Source organism: Ylistrum balloti, unplaced genomic scaffold (genome assembly GCF_031769215.1).
Source record: "Ylistrum balloti isolate Yb309-2 unplaced genomic scaffold, AGI_CSIRO_Ybal_v1 Utg369668, whole genome shotgun sequence".
Lineage (NCBI taxonomy): Eukaryota > Metazoa > Mollusca > Bivalvia > Pectinida > Pectinidae > Ylistrum > Ylistrum balloti.
In genome coordinates, this window is record NW_026781915.1 from 1,011,907 (window position 1) to 1,034,008 (window position 22,102).

The following is a 22,102-nucleotide window of genomic DNA, read 5'->3' on the forward strand; positions in this document are numbered from 1 at the left end:
ACACCTGGGGCACTTTTACATGGAATTTATTACGGGCATATATCCGTCATATAAATTACATAAATCTGTAAAGTTTACAAGCGATCAAACATATTCTACCGCTCGCATACACGTCAGCGAAATCAAGGTAAACATATGGAGAGTCCATCTTAAACAGTAATAGTTATATTTACAGAGTGTCGTAGGCGTAAATATTTTGAGCATGAATACATCCAATAAAATATATCATTTTAGATGTTTAAAATGACAGAAAAGTAACTAGATAAATGATTATTCTGAATATAGAATAATATATCCAGACAATTTTATGGGTTGTGTAAACTATATATCAGCATTTGTATATTTTTCTGAAGTTGTATTTTGTTACAGATGTGTGATAGATCACTAGAGAATGACTCATACTGACTTTTAAATGAGATTAAGTAAACCTACCGTTATACTTCTGTCTGATATAAAGTAAACTAGTCTATAGTTTGTAAAATCACAGCCATAAATATCAAAGCTACACGGTATATAGCAGACATAAGTACGTATAATTTAGATCATATATGATCATGTCACCTATACGAGTCGACACATTATGTGTGGGAACTAGGTTCTGTCCGATGAATTAGAAGAACAAAATAAAAAGGCAGGGTTAAACATGAATAATGCAGCTTATTTGTAATTATTTTTCTGGGTTTATCGCCCTTGAACAGCCATTGTCATTTTGAGGCGGGGTCTCCTTCTAGTAGCTGCTGGCTACACATGAACAACATACGGGAGGTCCGTCTCGTACGCTGTCTAAAGCAATTAGGGTTAAGTGTCAATTGCACAAGGATACACCAGTGATAGCACAGACTAGTCCATTTCAACTCCCTGCGAACCACGAGTCGCCGCGAGACCATCGGACCAAGCACCTCAGATCCGACTGAGTTGTCGCAGTCGGTCATAACTACGTATATAACGCCCCTTTGTCAGATTGCTTCCTTTTTGAAAATATGTGTTTCTACTAGCAATCCAGTTCCCAGACTCTCTTCTAAATCCTGTCTATGAAAGAAGCCGTTGTCATTTCCAAAATCAATACGTATTTAAGGGTGTATGCTATCTAAGTATGATTTGTACCTCCGTCAAAAAAGTGTTTAATACTATATAATAGAAGTACGTTATAATCATAACGCAACCAGTAAAGCACTGTTTTAAGAACTTCTATACAACTGAGCTATATCAGCTTTCTACACTAATATGAACTAGCGTAGGTTCCAAACGAGGCTCTTGCATGACTTTATTCAGGGACGTATAATATCATCTCATTCGTCCTGCTATGCAATGCACCAAACTGATAATTCAGAAACACAGTAAACTAATTGTTTAAGACGGAAATTGTACTTCATTACCTGTCTTGTTATGAGTAGACGTCCGTTATTCCCAGTAATTCCCTGTAAAACGGCGGGTCACCCAAAGTTTTAACCCTGGTTTGATACAGGATAATGCACGGTAAGAGCAGAGACATATATAACACATATACGTCTCTGGTAAGAGAGGGTGGCTCCAAATTTAACAAAAAGTGCCTATTTAAAATTTCGATAATCTTCAATAAAAACCTTGTGTTTTTTCATGAAACAATTTCAGTTTGTTTGTTCTGTAAGTCTTACGGCTTTAAAGATATTACAAACGACATCGATGCAAATATCTGCACACACCCGTCAGTTTCGTCCAAGGACAAATACATATTACTTATCATTGTCAATCAATACCTTTTACAAATATTTGGCACCCGATACCTTTCTTGGCCTAAGATAATGGTCAGTTTTACAACACGAGTACACCAAGGATCGCAAATAACCACTTTTGTGTCATAATTTATCATCATGAGACAATGGGTTATCACCTGCAGAGGAAAAACACACCGTCACAGACATGTGTATTGGCACGAGAATAAAGCGAGCTGCTGGCCAACGGTCGCGTGCAGACTTACTTGTACATAAATGCTACAGTACATAGATACCGGTAGTCACGCTAGAATAGTGATGCAATTTACTTGACATGCATGACAAAGTAAGAATTATTACCAAATTCCCATCTCCTTCGTCTGTATTACCAAAATATTATTACCTGTGTGATCGTCACTACAGGTTTTAATAATATATGGTAATGTTGTCTGTTTTTACATGTAATTTTACATGTAAACCTATGAAGATTCATGTGTAAAAGTGGAACTCCCTGCCGAATCATTATTTGTTATTTTGTACCAGATCGAAGTACGTCATTCTTTCATACTATATCTGAAAGAGGACATGTCGAGAATACTTCAGCTCTTATCGTGTCTGTAGTCTGCTGAATCACTGCATTATATCGGGTGTACATTCAAGTAGTCTTAATGAAAAGGCGAAATTCTATGCATGGCAAATACCCGGAAATTTTCTAAAGTGTTCAAAATTGAAATTTCTCGAATGCAGAGTGACATGCATGTTCTCACCATTTATCGGTTAATTTGGGTGTTATTAGTGTACAGCTGAGATATTAGCCAAGGGATGCCTTATCTGTGAGTTTATTGTGACCGACTTTATAAATAATTCAAGGAACTAGCGTACGAAAGGGTACAACGATGACCTTGAAAAGCTAGAAGGTTACTCTCTGGCAAGGACAGGATACGAGTGTAGGTAACGTTTCTTCAGCCTTCTTTTTTCACTGTGTGACAAATATGTAGGTATTTTAATCATTTTTTTTTTACTTCAAATGTGTTGAATTTGATTTTTGTTATCCAAGTAGTAGTAAAGAGTATACATTGATTCTGGGACCATCTTTACCAGAAATAACAGTTGCGCTATATACATATTACATAATTATTCTACGAGTTATATAACGATCATGCTCTCACGTATGGAAAGTAAGACATGCTGAAGTGTTTCCTGCCGTAAGCGGATGTCCGGAACGTGGTATCCCGAGACCAGCAGCAACAGGTGTATAAGAATTCAGGATCGAACTCGGTCGCTCTGTGACTATATTAGAGTTACCTCTCTTTCAGCTTGAAATGGAGGGCGGCTGTGTGTCTTTTTTCATTCTTTTCAGTGAAATTCACGGTGCATATCCGCATCAAATGTGTTACAGTGAGTTAGCATGATATTAAGGATATACAATGTATTATAAACATCTGTGTTGAGTTCCATTTATCTACATTATTATGTAATTTATTTTTATCGTTATGTTGTACGAATTATCTTTTTTAATTTTACAAAATTGTGTGCCGTTTTTTTAATCTCGCTTATAGAGAGACCTAAATGTGATATCTAGGTTTCTGATTTCTACATAGACTTGCATGTTTTAAAACATCCGTAACATGTAATATGTATTTGACCTTCTGTTGATGTCCTCTACATCTTTATCACGACCTGATGTGTATGCAAGCGAAGAACATAAGATATGTTTTCAGAGGAACTAATATAAGCTCCAATTTCTTATCCTCCCATATGTAATATATGTATGTCTAATATTATTGAATATTGAATAAAATATTGTTTAGACTAAATAAATAGATGTAAATAGACTTGACTGCTAATAACTTTTCTAATGGTTTCTGATAATCAGATTTCTTGAATATGAAGACAGAAACACATTTAAGAACATGAGTGCTTACTATTCGTGGTTATATATTTTTTAAGTATACACTATTTTAAATACCAATATTATAACAAGGTTTCCTCTAGGAACTGTCTCTAAGTGTGTTATCATTCCTGTAGGTGGTGACGGCGTGCCCACATCAGTTCATCAAATAAACCATATCTTACCTTAAAACGTTTACCATAAACATATCTGTTTGAAAACACACTGAAAATATATGTGATCAGAACGCCCTTTTTTCATTAGTCACACACATTTATAAAAGGAATAAACACACACACTAATTAAGAGATAACCCATATCATTTCAAATCATGATGTGTTTTATTTCATGATTGGAATTCGGAATATTAGCGGAAAACTGGGACGTTTAGTACTGTAGTACACCATCTTTTCACCTACCTCTATCTCAAAACAATACAAAAGATAGATTGCCTACTGTTGAAGCTTGGAAGGTAATTAAAAGCACGTGCATCGCCCCATAAATGTGAATGACAATATACACAACGTACGTCAGCTTGCTGCAGCGGCTGTGGAAAATCCAATGGGAGAATGCGATACATCTTTACTGCAAGTAACGGACACATCGGCTGTTCCAATAGCTAATTTTACTCCATCTATATATGAATCATAACTCGTAGCTAAATACAAGATGCTGGCCGATTTTAATCTTATCGTCGATGGTGTGTACAGAATGTAGATTAACCGGCTATCGACAGAGCCCGGTACAGGTACATGTGCATTTATTATGTAAAGAAGACCGTCTCTGTGATGACCCCGAGGGAATGACATCAGAGTATTACTAAGCCATATTTTGCAATGACTGGTGAAGCGGCCATTTTCCTGCAGACATTCTACTTTTATTTTGACGATATGGAACATATACATGTGTAAGGTGTGTAAGTGATGGTCTCAGGCACATCAGAAAATCATATTTTATAAATGTCTGGGATTTACTGAATAAGTGTTATCGGTGAGAGATGACTGAACGGGAAATCGTTCGTGCTGGCCCGCACGCGCGACCTCAATCTCGCACCTGCCTTGACCTAATCAATTTCTATGTTTATTTTTGGACAGCTAGGGGTATGAAATTCGATGGAGGGGTATCTTTGATGATAGGGGCGTAACGGGTGGATACAATGGACGCGAATCTGTCGGATTACTACTACAGGGAGTATGGAACCGGCGAGAAAGAGCTGCCATTTTCCCTGCTTCAACTTGATCCACCGGACAGAGCCGTGTTGAAAATAGCAGGTATGTTTATAAATTGGTTTGTAAAATGTTCTCCCAGTAGCGGTTTTATCTTATCAGTGATATCCATGTATTTGTATGGCGAGAGGAATATCATATTCCACCATTACACTGTTGCTAAATATAACCGTCGGATCTAACGTGACCTTAGAATCCACGTGTTGTGTCAATCAATTTTCACCGGTAATGCAAATAGACTAGGTGTTTTCTCCGCGTAAACAGTCTGAAGTTGTCCTATGTTTGCGTTGTCATGTTGGTATATTGATGACACCGGCATACCTATCGCGCACGCCTATTACTACCGTTAGTTAAACTTCACACAGTCAAAGTGAAACCTCCCATAAAATATAGGACATGTTATGTTACTTATATTGTAGATAGTATGCGTGTACAGATTCGGGACCTCCACTCAGCCGAATTTTGTTGCTAAATTTAGACTCCATTGATACGTCATTGGCGAAGTCCCCTTACCGCCACGGGAGTATACTATACAGCTGTTATTGCCCATGCAATGATGTTACGGTTGACTGACGATATAGGTACAATTGTCACCTGTGAAAGGAGCATGTGTATGTTCTGTAGTGAAACATCGTCCACATACCAAGGGTGAACCTTCCCCTAGAAGGCTGGGCAGGGAAAGTTCTCTACCACTTATGTGTATTGCTCGTTTTAAACTGGAGGACATTTATTTGCACTCTGGGATTTAAACACATGAGTCAGTGGTGGTGTTAGTGAGCTACTTGTGGAGAAGAATGTCGTGAACAATTTGATAAGGTGGACAAACTAGGTTTTTGTTGCACTTTCAAGACCTGTATGTAGTTATCACGGATAGGTGACATATCTGGATTCTCACCTGGGAGTTAATCAGTGCTGATTAGAATATTTGGATCAGATTGCATAATTGGCAGAATAAAGATTAAATTCTACTGACGAAAAAATATGTTGTATACAGGGTTTAAATAATGCAGGCACTACAATTCTTATCTTAAAAAGTGTGGAAATTTAGGTGTTGTGAAAATGTGGGGTAGTACCTCACAGTATGACCCAGCGGAGGTCCCCCCCTCCCCGCGGGCCATGATGCAGTACGAGGAAAACCGCAGGAAAGAGAGGGGTAGGTACTACTGATGTGTGGTTATACCTGTTGTCAACAGATAGAAGCATACTTGACCTTTATGACCAGGTAGCATGTGATTTTAAACAAGCGAGTAGTGAGATTTCTACCTGCAATAGGATATAGGTATATTACTTTTGTATCGGCCACCCCATAACAAATACACTGGTGTGTACAGAATTATGATCCCCTCCTATTGTACACATGTAATGTAATATAAATATTTTTTCTTAATAGGTTAATAAGGCCTTTACCCAGTTGATGTTGACATAGCTATGAAATATGATCAGGGTCAATTATCAATGGTATTTGTAAGAGTACATAATCTACATTGTACTAATGATTACAGCTTGCTGTAGTGTATTCAGCAATATTAAAGATGTGTCATGATTTCTCAAATGAAATGTGAAAGTGATGAATATCATGTTTGTTTGTCATTACACTAAATAAATGTATCTTCATTTTTAAAGAATGTTTCAATTATTGTATAAACTTTAGTTGGCGAGTAAGTGATTTAAACCATCAGAAATACTTAATAATTCACATGCTCTGAGAAACCTGATTAACATATGAGTCACCTGTTCATGAGATCTGGATAGTACATAGTCATATTGAGTATATAAATATGCCAGTTTTAATGGTCATAGAGTGTCAACATTTCACCTCACTGTCAATCACTGGGACTCTTTTGAAATTTAAATTTCAGTGTGTTATGTGTTAAACTAGGTATAAGTTTCACTGAAGAAATGTGTGTGAATTAAATGCCATTTGGTAAACTTTATAAATGGTTGACAAAAAGCAATGAACATTCAACATGAAGAGATTCAGAACAACACAAGCCCTGGTAGCATGGTCTTTACAAACCATGCTCTTCATTTTAAATATCTTAAACAGGCATCTGTTTATATGTTACATGTATAATGTTGGTGGAGGTGTTTACATAATACTGCAGGGGGTTGATGTACAATATTTAAGAGTCCAGTATACAAACATATGATTGACAACTTACATAGATAGTATTAGGTATCTTATTTTAATGAAAAATTATGATAGGGGCTAGCTTTGGCATGGTGATGGCACAGGGGACTGATACTATAGGGGCTAGCTTTGGCATGGTTATGGCACAGGGGACTGATACTATAGGGGCTAGCTTTGGCATGGTCATGGCACAGGGGACTGATACTATAGGGGGCTAGCTTTGGCATGGTTATGGCACAGGGGACATGGTTATGGCACAGGGGATACTATAGGGGCTAGCTTTGGCATGGTCATGGCACAGGGGACTGATACTATAGGGGGCTAGCTTTGGCATGGTTATGGCACAGGGGACTGATACTATAGGGGGCTAGCTTTGGCATGGTCGTGGCACATGGGACTGATACTATAGGGGGCTAGCTTTGGCATGGTTATGGTACAGAGGACTGATACTATAGGGGCTAGCTTTGGCACGGTCATGGCACAGGGGACTGATACTATAGTGGCTAGCTTTGGCATGGTCGTGGCACATGGGACTGATACTATAGGGGGCTAGCTTTGGCATGGTCGTGGCACATGGGACTGATACTATAGGGGGCTAGCTTTGGCATGGTTATGGCACAGGGGACTGATACTATAGTGGCTAGCTTTGGTATGGTCGTGGTACAGGGGACTGATACTATAGTGGCTAGCTTTGGCAAAGTTATGGTACAGAGGACTGATACTATAAGGGCTAGCATTGGCATGGTTATGGCACAGGGGACTGATACTATAGGGGCTAGCTTTGGCATGGTTATGGCACAGGGGACTGATACTATAGGGGCTAGCTTTGGTATGGTCGTGGTACAGGGGACTGATACTATAGTGGCTAGCTTTAACAAAGTTATGGTACAGAGGACTGATACTATAAGGGCTAGCTTTGGCATGGTTATGGCACAGGGGACTGATACTATAGGGGCTAGCTTTGGCATGGTTATGGCACAGGGGACTGATACTATAGGGGCTAGCTTTGGCATGGTTATGCCACAGGGGACTGATACTATAGGGGCTAGCTTTGGTATGGTCGTGGTACAGGGGACTGATACTATAGTGGCTAGCTTTGGCAAAGTTATGGTACAGAGGACTGATACTATAAGGGCTAGCTTTGGCATGGTTATGGCACAGGGGACTGATGCTATAGGGGCTAGCTTTGGCATGGTTATGGCACAGGGGACTGATACTATAAGGGCTAGCTTTGGCATGGTTATGGCACATGGGACTGATACTATAGGGGCTAGCTTTGGCATGGTTATGGCACATGGGACTGATACTATAGGGGCTAGCTTTGGCATGGTCATGGCACAGGGGACTGATACTATAGGGGCTAGCTTTGGCATGATTATGACACAGGGAACTGTATCATGATTATATATTTACTATGTAAGTATGATATTTTATATGAACTTTATATCTGAAAGCTGTAGAGAGTGAAGATTATACTTGTATCCCTACCAGGACTCATGTCTGTACTCTGATCTTCATAAAGTCAGATCAGCCTCTTAAAAGTCCATGTGATATTTTGTGAATTTCCATTGAGATAGCCTTGTAGTTTTATCCTGGAAACTGTCACAACAAAAAATATTTGTCATGTAACATTTCGATGAAAGATTTAACAGTAAATAGAGCCAGCATTGATGAGTTGTACAGTGCAGTATGTTACCTTAACCTGGATACCGAAAAGTATGCATTGTGATTAATGACATAATGAATATATAGATAGGTAGAATTAATCAAAACAAGTTCTAAGTGTCACCGGTAAGTTTGATACTAGTGTTTATTGTTAACTAGCTTTGTCTCTTTGGTTGAGGCCTCATCAGGACTATTCTGTGAAAGATAATACCATGGTTTGATTTTTTGTGCAGGGAAAATATTGCAATATGGGCAACAATTAATGACGTATTAAAAATTTTTGATAGAAGAATGTTCATGATGACATTTTAGATATGAAAATTCTAAACATTCCTCAAGTATTTATCATCATTTAATTCATGCCAAAGAAAAAGAACAACAAAGAAAAATTTAGGTTCTCAGGTTTGGTTATTGTGACCTGATCTACATGAGCGTATCTTTAAAGTTTAGAATTAGCTTCAAAGTTCTTTCTACTTTTGTTTGGATAGCAATGAGAAAAAAGTGGTATTCATCATATAAACCTTCCACATGATTTATGGTGCATGATAATTCTTAATTAAATGTAAAAGATGAATTGATAATGAAATTAAGTCAAATATTAATTTTTTTCTTCCAACAGATGAAAGGGATGCCGTTCAAAAGAAAACATTTACAAAATGGATTAATAAACATTTATTGAAGGTAAGGACGAATTCTATAGCTTTGATTATTTAGGATGTCCTGTTGTCACATTTCAGAGATACATGAAATATCTAATCATTTCGGCTCTCTGATCTTAGGTGATGTGTTGAAAGACATTTTACTCCTCCACAATTTTTGTGTCATATTTCATCTTTTCATCTTAAAATATATTTTGACTAGAATGCACTAGACTATGTCGAGAGATACCCAGTAAGGCCATCAGATGGGAGTTTATTTTCACTAATGTCTTTACATGTAATATGAGGTGACATATATGTAGTAGATGCCTTTTACATAACTGGCCCATTTCCAAGTTCTGTGTATTACTATTTTACACATGAGGAGAAAATATGAAATCATCATTTATCATATAACCGATCTGAAACCACACATGTTGTGAAATATATGTAGCTAGGCAGTTTTGGTCAGGAAGCTTTTCTCTCCTTCAGAATTTCATCTCTTGTCTTGAAAATTCATAACTTTCATACACATAAATAACGCTCATGGCATATTTTTGTACCACAGACATTTTTACTAAGATGTCAAATATAGTAAAAAGTTACAGAGGATAGAAATTGGGAGCCAGTTGAATATGGTGGAGTCACACATTGGTATGTGACAACACCAACAGTGTGACGTTCTTTTAAGGAAGAGTTCTGAAGTACAGTCAGGTACAAAGTTTGCCTGATTATCTATTTTTCTGGTGCCTGTATTGTAAAGGAAGCAATTAACCCTTGGTAACAGTAATATAAAGGTTTACTGTAGCTTTTGTCCTCTATTGATTTGTTGTTGTGGTGTTGAACTTAGCAGACTGGTTTAGTATTACAACATTGATATCACATTGAATCTTCAGTAGCTATAGAAGATTTAGGTTTAAAAAAAAAGTAGTAAGATGGAAAGTTTGAGGGACACTTGACCATACTGTGTTTGATATATCTTAAGATGTTACAGTTATAAATGTAATTAATTATCAAGTATGAAGAATTTGTAATCAAGGAAGACACCACCATAGCAATGATTCTGATGCTGAATTGGACCCAAATTAGATGATATTTGTTATAATTGTTTATAAAGTACAATAAAGGCCTTCACACCTGTCAAAGTGGATTAAAAGCAGATTGAAAAGGGTTTCCAACTGAAGAGATGAACAGAAGGAATGATGGATGGAATGACAGACGGAAAGGACAGACAAGGAAAGGACTATTTGCTCATGGCCTTTTAACTCTAATGGCTCGTGGTGATTATTAACATCTCCAGTCCAGTGTTGGTCCAGTGTTAGCTGTGTCAATGTTTGTAGGATCAGAACTATTAGAGTTTGTAGGATCATAATTGTTAAAGTTTGTAGGATCATAAATGTTAAGTTTGTAGGATCAGAATTGTTAAAGTTTGTAGGATCAGAATTGGTAGAGTTGTATGATCAGAATTGTCAGTTTGTAGGATCAGAATAAAATTGGTGGGATTGCAGCATCATTATTTGTAAACCGTCACTAAATATTTGAAGAAGATCAGTGCTGCTTGTTTTTACAGATGGCTCTCCATCTTTTTATCTTTTTAATGACATTGCATTTCTTGCGGAGATTGTTTGATGTGAGCGGTACTTCATTAGCTAATTAACAGGCAGACCTTGACAGTCTGTAAGGGTGATGATGATTCAGACATTCCACAGTGTTTACCAGGCAGTATAATTAACAACTTCATCAAGTATTTAAAATGCTATTGATTTCGATAAAACCAGTTAACATTGTTAAGATAAAACAGATGTAATTCAAATTTACTCCATTTTATACAAATAAGAGAATTGTGGGTACATTACCATTGAAAAATAATCTGATATTAAGGCTGAGTGATGAAGCATGATTGAATTGTTTTAGATTGTTAATAGTAAATTTTTTTTTTTTCTAAAATATTGTTAATAAGAAAATATTGCTTTGTTATCGGAATCCCATATCGATGTAATGACAGATTTGGTTAGGCACATGTTTATCTATCTGGCTTACAGCCACGACTTCATGTCGGTATGTGTGTGGGGTTATGGTAAAATTTTATTATTTTTGATGTACAAATGGGATGATTGTTATGATTGTAGGTAGAAACACAGGCCACATAAACGCTGTGATGGCCCAGGGTTAGGGTTGGTCCTGAAAAGTATTGGGCAGGCCACCACTGTCATCTAACTGTCCGTCATTTGTCACCACAGACAACTTGACCAGGAGCTATTTCTGTTAGCTTTGCAGGTGTGCACCATGAAAAATATTGCTAATTTTTTACACCTGAAGGAGTGAGTGTTTACTTAAGTGATGAAATAAACAAAGTGGACAGTGTTTTACAATTGTACATTGCTACCGAGGGAATTCTTCTTAACATGAATGTTGACCCAAGATTTCATAAACATAAATACTTTATCAGCTGATAAGGAAAGTTTATGTGAAAATTAATCTTTTTGTTGTCCTGGCAACATAAAATGATTTGTTTATTCTTCTGGTTACTTAAAATGATCTTTTTTTTACCTTCTTAAAACAAATGTAATAATTTTTTGAGACATAATTAAATTCCTGAAAAGAAGAAATTCATGACAAGATAACTTTCACCTTGAAGTATAAATGTTGGAGGGTTGTTCTGTTGTTTAACATTTTGAATACAGAGCTACATGTAATCATCATAGTGCTAATTTCTCTGTACATATCTATTAGTCCGTGGAAATATACATTTCAGCCTTGTCAAGTCTACGGAGGATTGATAGCTCACCAAGTGAAATGTATATTTCATCCCTTGAGGAGTACCATATGTTTTATCCTCATCATCTCAATGGGTGGTGCATACCAATTTTACTGTCAGAGTTCTGTTTATAAATCAAACTTATGTGAAATATGTCTATTGTGTGAAATTTTGTATAAAAAATGGTTATTTAATTAATGAAAAATGTAAATTGTATTGTATTTTTTCCCCTATGTTATTGCATAACAGCTGCTAGAGAACATTTATGTGCTGTGTACTTTAACACCATACAGTTAACATAAATCATGCTGGCAATATGTCTGAAGTTGATGAAAAATACGAAGATAGCATTTTTTTCTGTAAACAAAAAAGTAATGTATGATTGAAAGGAATAAGTGAGTAGTTTACATCAGTTTCATATCATAGTGTTGATTTCAACTTAAGAACACAATATGTTTATACAATTAGGAAACATTACATTAATTGGCCTGCTTTGCACACATACACATTTTACCAACTCTCATTATGTATATTATAGGGGAAAGATAGATATTGCCAATTCAGCATTCCAGGGAAAAATTTGAGCCAAGGTGCATGAAGTGAGCAGAGGCTGCAAGGGGCGTCCATGCAGGCAGAGAACAAAGCTCTTTTCATTTATTTCTACAGAAATTGACACAAAATGAAGCATTTAATTTGCATAATAAAATGAGCGTAATAGAATTGAAAAATAGAACAAAATTTCCAAAAATAAAATTTAAAGTAAAAATAAAATAAAATTAAAAAATAAAATTGAAAATTTATCAGTTACAAAAAGATGAATTTTATAGAGGTAAATAGTAGTTTTGGTCCAAATGACAGCAACATGCACCAAGATTGGGTGTCCACTATATCCTATATACTAGGTGAGTTTGTCTTTTTAGTACATTTTGTCTTTGCTAATAAAAAGCACAAAGTACCTGATAACTTCAAAGAGAAACAACATTGTAGTGATCTGCATAGCTGTAACTCATAGCAGGAAATCTATTTTAGATCCTAGGTAGATAGATTGATCTGTACGTCATAGATGAGTGCATTTTGATATTTTGAAGTTGTCATTTTGCACACAAATAAGTATAAATGTGATGGATGAGATTTCAGTACTGTGTGGACAGGTAAAAGGAAATCTGTGGGATCATCTTGTTAGATATGTGGCAATGAGGGAAGCTGTTCATCAATATGCACATCTCACATTAATTACAAATGCAACTATTAGGGCGGGTCTGAATACGAAGACATGAAAAGAAATGTGATAATGTAAGATAATTTTCTACGTTTCAAGTTTTTTGGTATAAAACTATATTAATGGATGCTGGCAAAATCTGTTGTAAATTTACAGTGATAGACATACTGACCAATAAAGATTAATATCACAACTTTTATTTATAAAATATTTACTAATTTTGACAATGGCATCACTATGATACACATACCATATTTTTTTGGGTTTATTTTTATGAGTGGAGACTGCAAGTGAAAATACATCTGGTATTTGAAAAAGTCTGTTATGCCAGTGGGGTTTGTCTTATTTTCAAAACCATTATAATTTGATATTTTTTAATTTTGTTTTCCAAAATACAATATGTTGCCAGCTAAGAAGTAGTAAAAATGTCACACTTTTCATATTTTAGTGAGATGTAATGTTGAAATATTATTTTCAAGAACTGTGATGATTATGTGTACTTGTTCTGGTAACTTGTATTATAAGTAAATATGGCACTGTACTGATGATAATGGTGAAGTCTACAGATCTGATATCATATTTTTCAAATACCTTAAAAAAATTAGGAATATCTTTAGAAGTATTCTCTACAGAAGTCAGATGTCTGACATTTCTTGACAATGACGTGTGTTCACAAGATATACAAGTAATAGTAGGTAGAATCAGTGTCCTGAATTACAACTGCTGAGAAACTCAGGCATTTGTCTTTCTAAATCTATGGATTTTCATTTTTTCTGAGTCCTTAATTTAAATGGCTTCTAAAGGAACCAATTCATTAAGATCTGTCTCCATGTGGGAGGAGAGGAAACTTGTAAGCATGCATTTATTTGATGAAGTATTTTATATGGGAAATTACTTGCACATAATAGTTGTAGTTTATCAAAGTGATTCCAGGTGAAGATAGCTAACTTTAAGACTTTCATTTGAACAGTGCAGTAAATATTGTGTATAATCCCTGTGCAGAGTTACTCAGTGACATTTGTGTGTGTAGGTTTAGGCTCATGTACACCTAGGTGTTACCCTTACAAGACTACTTGATGTATTACATCTCAAGGCAACTGAACTCTTTCAGACCTCCTTTTCAAAAAGAGCTACATTTGACAGGAGATCAGCTAGAAAGGCACATCTTACTTACTTAGACAAACAGAGCATGACATTAATTACCGAAGTATCTTCAGGCAAACAGATAAAACTACATTAGGATGATCTTAAATTTTTTTCTACAAGGAATTTCTCCCTACAGGGTCATGTTGACTTATTAGATATATATCTGTTAAGGTTTTGTTTTATTCATATTGTACACTAGAATTTGTAATATTTCCTTTGAATTAGAACAAAAGTCTGTCATATATAAGTAACAGGTGATAAAGGAATGTCATGTTGAAAAACTGTCAAAGATGGCGACATCTAGACTTTGTAACAGGTGTTTGTGGAATGTCATGTAAACAGTTAAAGATGGTGACTTCCAGATTTTTGTAACAGGTGATAGCAGAATGTCATGTTTAAAACCAGTCGAAGATTTTGGAATCTGAAATTTTTTCCCCATGTGATATGCCTTTTGTGTTTTTGATAAAATACATCTGATAACATTTTGTCCTAGACATACATATCACTGAGTTGAACCCCTATCCCGAGGTCTGTGAACTGTCAACGCCGCTGAATGATTTTCTGACTGCCAGTTTCTTTGCGTCATGATTGTTCCCAGCTTTTCTGTAGATATTGATCGTGATGTCTACATAAGTATCATTGGTAAAACCTTTGTTAGCCTGCCAGAATATTGTCTGTATGTCTTCAGAGCCATGTTTTTTGTTGCTGTGGTTGTTTGTTTGGTATGTTACTGGTTTAATGTCTACCTCCATGTACAAAGTTGGTGTTTGTTAGACATGAAGGGATGGCCTGCGTCCCCACCTCTGATGACACAAGGTCCACTCGTCTAGTGTTCAGGGGCGTTTACCACACAAACCCACTTCCTGCAGACACAATGCTACATGCTCCTGTAAAACTTATTTTTTGGCCAGTGTAAATTTTTCAGTTTTTTCGCAGAAATATTGCATGAGAAATAAGCTAATTTTAATTGAGAAAAAGTTACACTACATAATGATTGGTGTGGCTTGTAAATGGTGAAAATGTGACGTGGCTAGAATTGGTTCACACAAAATCACAAAATTTTCTAGTGACAAAACAACACCCTTTATAAAATATAGTTTTTGTTTCTTATAGTTGGGATAATTTCTTTGCCAGCACTGTATTCTAAAACTAGGTGTCTACGTTCTGAAATGTTGTTATTTTAGTTTCTTATCGGTCTTGTCGACCGTTTGTTGTATATTGGTGAGAAATGAATAGCTGATTTATATATGCGTTTTGTCTCAATCTGTAAGTCACTAATATGTCCTGGATATCAGAGGGTTGGAATCATCCTACATTTGAAAGTGCCAACTCTCAAGTGCCAGAGGGATTTCCCGGAAAGCATATGTTGTTTGTAGACAGAAACATACATCTGTCCTTGTAAATTATTTTTATATTGATCTACACTGGTACAACAGCTGGTCGACATATTCGATACTCTTTACTGGGCCAAAACACCGAGCCAAGTACAAAACATATGTAGACGCCTTGTTAGCTCAATAACAAAACCAATTAAACTGTTGAAATTATTTCTTTGGTATATATATCAGCGTTTTGATGTTTGTGGTGTGTTACAGTATATTTATTGTGTATCATAATGATAAACAAGTGTTAGCGAAGTGTGAAAGGCTAATTCATGATGATCTGAAAATAAATCTAGGGAGACTTTAAATAATAGGACATTGAGATTGTACAAGTGACTGCTTATAAAACGTTGCCTAATTAGTGTCACTATAAATAGCCCACAATGTCTGGGTTCACAGATAGAGATAACTTAATCATTATACAGTTTTAATTAGTATGACTGATCATTAATTGATATCAGGCCTATATACTTCAACCCAGATTTTGTCATGCAGATCAACATTGCTCTGATCTCATTTGTAGTACATTCTTGTACAGTTTGGTCAGTATGTGGTTCGATTGATAAACCACGAATCCTAAACACATCCTGGTCTTCAGACCCAGGCAAAGGTGTTAGTACCTAACATTAAACCTTATGTCCAGGTTACTTTCTTGTCTTCTGACCCAGGCAAAGGTGTTAGTACCTAACATTAAACCTTATGTCCAGGATACTTTCTGGTCTTCAGACCCAGGCAAAGGTGTTAGTACCTAACATTAAACCTTATGTCCAGGATACTTTCTGGTCTTCTGACCCAGGCAAAGGTGTTAGTATCTTAGATTAAAAAACCTTTGTGCGATATGTAGCTGGACATATCTGGTTTGCTGTTTGTTGAATTGAATTTTTCATTATAATTTCTAGGCCAAAAAAAAAAAAAAGAAATACAGAAATATCAATTTTTTGCCTGATTAACTGGAAACATGATATGGAATGGTCATGGTTCAATGAGAAGAGAAAAACATATGGTCCAGTCCTAATAGAACTTGATTAGGATGGTAGCCAACTGTTTATCAGTCCAACATTAGACCTTAGTACCACATACTGGTAGGTGAAAGAACCAATAGCCTTATCATTCAGAGTTTATTTTGTAAAGTCGTTCACAGATAATTTAACTGAATCCTAAGTGGTGTACACACAGATCAGTAAAGTACTGTTATAGAACTGGATTTAGAGGTTTCTCAAATCAGGTTTACTTGGATTATGTAGATTGGAGGACAGCAGTTTATTTGTGTGTGTGTGTGGACAAGTTGAAGGGGCAAGCTATAGGGTGATAGTGGTAAAGTATTGCAGTGTATGTGTTTGTGTGTGTATCTACAGTTTGAAGGGGTTGGCTTTAGGGTGTAATGGTAGAGGACAGTGGTGTGTGTGTGTCTTCAGGTTGAAGGGGTTAGCTGTTGGGTGATAGTGGGGCAGGTTGAAGGGGTTAGCTGTTGGGTGATAGTGGGACAGGTTGAAGGGGTTAGCTGTTGGGTGATAGTGGGACAGGTTGAAGGTTTAGCTGTTGGATGATAGTGGGACAGGTTGAAGGGGTTAGCTGTTGGATGATAGTGGGACAGGTTGAAGGGGTTAGCTGTTGGGTGATAGTGGTAGAGGACAGCAGTGTATGTTTGTGTACAGGTTGAGGACTGGCTGCTGGGTGATAGTGGTCGAGGAGAGCAGTGTATGTTTGTGTGGACAGGTTGGGGACTGGCTGCTGGGTGATTGTGGTAGAGGACAGCAGTGTATGTGTGTGGACAGGTTGGAGACTGACTGCAGGGTGATAGTGGAAGTGAGGACAGCATTGTATGTGTGTGTGGACAGGTTGGGGACTGACTGCTGGGTGATATTAGTACAAGGAAGATGTGGGATGAGGATGAAGAAAAAAGTTTACATATATATTGTTTCTGTGCCTGGGTATAGACAGATGTATTTGATGAACAGATATAACCATTAGTTATTTTGATTTCATGATAATGGACTAATTTTTGATATCTGATTAGACTAATTGAACAGGAGAAGAAGGAATGATAAATGTGGCTGCTGACAATAATATGGCAACCTGATACTCATTGAGACAGGGCGTTGATAGACTTACTCATGTCTTAGTAGAGGGTGTAACTTGGCTTGCTCAAGTATAATTGTATATAGGTGTATACTGAACACATAGATTGATTTGTTTCCAACTTTCTTTGGCTTGGAATCGTGTGTGAGATAGACTCTATAAATTATACAATATATTTTTTATATATAGGCCAGATTGATTTCACTTTTGTTCTGTAGATATATTAAAAAAATTAGGTTTGTATATAATCTCTCCCCCCCCCCCCCCACACACTAGAATCTCTCCCCCACCCTCCTAGAATTTCTACCCCTCCCCCCCCACCCTTCTCTTCCAACCCCAAACCTTGGTGCTAGCTGCTTTCAAAAGATCACAAATAGGAAATGGGAAGGAGACATTTTAGATTGAAATTCAAACATTGGTATTTTCTCCGTACTGGATTGTGTTGATATTGTTTCATAGGACATTCAGCTGAAGAAGTTATATGGTGTAACTCTGATTATATACTAATAGATAGTAACTGACAGGGACCTATCTAGGTTATGTGGTAATTCTAGTGTGAGTTTAAGTCTTTTTAATAGTTTCATTTTCTTTTTAAAATTATGTTTGCCTGGTTGGATTTACCCTGCACCTATTGGATAACAGGCTTAGCTCATTGACTTCAATCAAGTGTTTGTTCGAAATCAAAATCCTGTATAAAGTATGATTCATCCAGTTACACACCCTAACAGTTTTATAAAAGGCTGCCATTTATGGATAAATAATAACTAGTGTTATTAAAATGTGGTATTACAATGTACTTGATTGTGGGGTGTAGCACAATATACGTATATAGTATTTTATGACATTCAAGGTCAGGGTGGAGCTTGTAGTAGCAGTTAAGGTCAAGGTCACTTGTCACATCATTATGTATAATGTGAAGATTTTACATGCTGACAAAACTGTACAAGGTACAGTAGACATGGGTACATAGTGAAGGAATACTGAGTCATACTTCATCACCTGCTGATAATAAACATTATTTAGACAAGGTGTGTACCCAAGTGATCTCACCAACCTACCTGTCCACAGGTGATGGTGATACAGAACTTACAGATAAGGGTAGTACAATATCTGTGTGTTTTAAGGCCCAATTTCCGGGTACATAATCCATTTAATATACACCTGATTGGTCAGAGTTTGAGTGCAGAAAGAAGACTTTGTAATGCTCAAGTGTTTGTTCTTATTAATATGATATAACTGGAATTTTTAAACGTGGTTTTCCAGAAATATGATCAAATAATGTGATTTCACTACAGAATGGTATTTTATGTTCAGTGTTGGGTAATTGTTGTTTTCTGAAAATCTTTACATTTTTTGGTGTAAAACTAACATTTAACTGAATCTGTACCCTACTGGCAGACATCTTAATATTTGAAGGACTATTTTAACTTGGCCAAAATTACTGTCAAGTTGTTGTATCTTTTTTTACTTTAAGACAGATAGGCTATCGTAAAAGGCTGGTTATTGCCTGTTGGTATTTTGATCAGATGTTCCTGGTCTTTCAAAACAAATTTTCAGAAATGTGTCTCATCAGTATAGTAATTATATCAGAAGTGTTGTGATAGCCATACTAACAAGCTGCTGTAGTCTGGATGTTATAGGCCTTGGAATGTAGAGAGTGGAAAAGGTAGTCTGCATATTACAGACTCTGGAATATTGAGAATAGACGAGAATGGCCCTCCAAACTCCTACTTACATGTTGGCTTTTATTCAAGTTGAGACGTAACTTTATTCTTCGTTTATGCAGACAATTTTTTGTGTGAAACAATTCCTGTTTTCCTGCATCAGTAAAAAAAAACATTGGTTACAATATTAATGATCTCGGTGCATGCTTTCTTCCTTCGGCCATTTTGTCTAGTCGCATTCATCCTGAGGCTTCTTCAGTCACCATATTCCATGGCAACCAATTCTTGTCAATATGATAGGATGTTTCAGAAAATCTCAAGAGAGTAAAGTGGCTGAGAAAAAATTGATGGTGGAATGACTAGAATATAATAGATGTGTCTGTAAATTCTTCACTTTTACTAATGTTTGGCAGTTTGATCTGAAATAGGAAGTTACAAGTTACGTAACAGTTCACAGAGTGTAAAACAGATGCTTGATAATGGTTAAATAATGTGAATAGACTTTTAGAGGTCTGCTGCATTTCCTTGTTAATATATACAGTGTATATATACCAAAGTATAGTGAGATTCTAGATATTTGGTTCTCTGTTATGGAGATTTAATTTTAACAGACATATGGTCTACACACTTATTTATTTTTTTTTTTTATAGATTTTATTTTTAAGAAATATCAGAAAATTTCTTTTCATTGAGTGGTGCTGTTGCTTGTTTGGCATATTTTGTAGTCTGGTCTCTCACAAACTTTCTGTAGCTAAATATTCAGATGATAATACCATGTTGACTATACAATTGCTATCTTGCGATCTTGGATAATTTTCCAGAAATTTCAGAATTCTAGATTTATTGTCGTTAAGTTACATGATCCAGATCACATGCTTTAGTCAAGGTACAAACATTTCTTCACCATCACTAGGGGTAAGAATTTCTATCAATTCAGATCTGTGTTTTCATTTCAGTATGATAATGTTAAGCTTATCAGATCAAAGATTTGGTAGAGGTAAATGATATCCAAGGCATGAAAACCTCATAAGTGATATGCATTTTTGTAAAAATTTAAAAGAGTTCTGACTTATTTAAACATTTCATTCTTCTTAAGTATATATGTGCTGTGTTATTTTAATGGTGGAGGGTGGGTACTGGTGACTTTGATGGTGGAAGATGGGTATTGGTGAATTTAATTTTGGAGGATGGGTACTGGTGAATTTAATTGTGGAGGGTGGGTACTGGTGAATTTAATTGTGGAGGGTGGGTACTGGTGAATTTAATTGTGGAGAATGGGTACTGGTGACTTTGATGGTGGAAGTTGGGTATTGGTGAATTTAATTTTGGAGGATGGGTACTGGTGAATTTAATTGTGGAGGGTGGGTACTGGTGAATTTAATTGTGGAGGGTGGGTACTGGTGAATTTAATTGTGGAGAATGGGTACTGGTGACTTTGATGGTGGAAGTTGGGTATTGGTGAATTTAATTGTGGAGGGTGGGTACTGGTGAATTTAATTGTGGAGGGTGGGTACTGGTGAATTTAATTGTGGAGGGTGGGTACTGGTGAATTTAATTGTGGAGGATGGGTATTGGTGAATTTAATTGTGGAGGGTGGGTATTGGTGAATTTAATTGTGGAGGGTGGGTACTGGTGAATTTAATTGTGGAGAATGGGTACTGGTGACTTTGATGGTGGAAGTTGGGTATTGGTGAATTTAATTGTGGAGGATGGGTACTGGTGAATTTAATTGTGGAGGGTGGGTACTGGTGAATTTAATTGTGGAGGGTGGGTACTGGTGAATTTAATTGTGGAGGGTGGGTACTGGTGAATTTAATTGTGGAGGGTGGGTATTGGTGAATTTAATTGTGGAGGGTGGGTACTGGTGAATTTAATTGTGGAGGGTGGGTACTGGTGAATTTAATTGTGGAGGGTGGGTACTGGTGAATTTAATTGTGGAGGGTGGGTACTGGTGAATTTAATTGTGGAGGGTGGGTACTGGTGAATTTAATTGTGGAGGGTGGGTACTGGTGAATTTAATTGTGGAGGGTGGGTACTGGTGAATTTAATTGTGGAGGGTGGGTACTGGTGAATTTAATTGTGGAGGGTGGGTACTGGTGAATTTAATTGTGGAGGGTGGGTACTGGTGAATTTAATTGTGGAGGGTGGGTACTGGTGAATTTAATTGTGGAGGGTGGGTACTGGTGAATTTAATTTTGGAAGTTGGGTACTGGTGAATTCAATTGGTGAGAATGGGTACTGATGAATTTAATTATGGAGAATGGGTATTTATGATTTTGCTGTTGTTTTGTCACTACAAATATCAGGAAAGTTGTACGGTTTAGGTAAACGAGACACCCAAATATGTTGTGCATTGGCATAATTTTTATTCAGATGGATGTGGGATAATTTGAATTTTGCTCAACACTTGCTGATCTCCCCTCATCTGCTGTGACTCACTATGTACAGGTGGGTACATTTGGCTTGTTAATTATACCTGTCGATTTCAAAACGACCTTGTTGATTTACCTCACGACCTTGTTGATCTACCTCATGAATACAGTTGTGGACATGCCAGGAGACAAGAAGAGGATTGCTGAGATGGTCTCTCCGTGATGTAATGACTGTGTATT

At 36.5% G+C, this 22,102-nt stretch overlaps 1 protein-coding gene across 1 annotated transcript in view; it reads left to right on the forward strand.

Annotated features, from left to right (window-relative positions):
• Positions 1-4,676: 4,676 nt before the first annotated feature.
• LOC132560386 (microtubule-actin cross-linking factor 1, isoforms 1/2/3/4/5-like) overlaps positions 4,677-22,102 on the forward strand; it is a 187,727-nt gene continuing 170,301 nt past the window's right edge. Inside the window, exons 1-2 of the mRNA XM_060225057.1 lie at positions 4,677-4,853; positions 9,224-9,285. Coding sequence (XP_060081040.1) covers positions 4,739-4,853; positions 9,224-9,285 — 177 coding nt within the window. The 5' untranslated portion in view covers positions 4,677-4,738. The remainder of the gene's footprint in view (positions 4,854-9,223; positions 9,286-22,102) is intronic.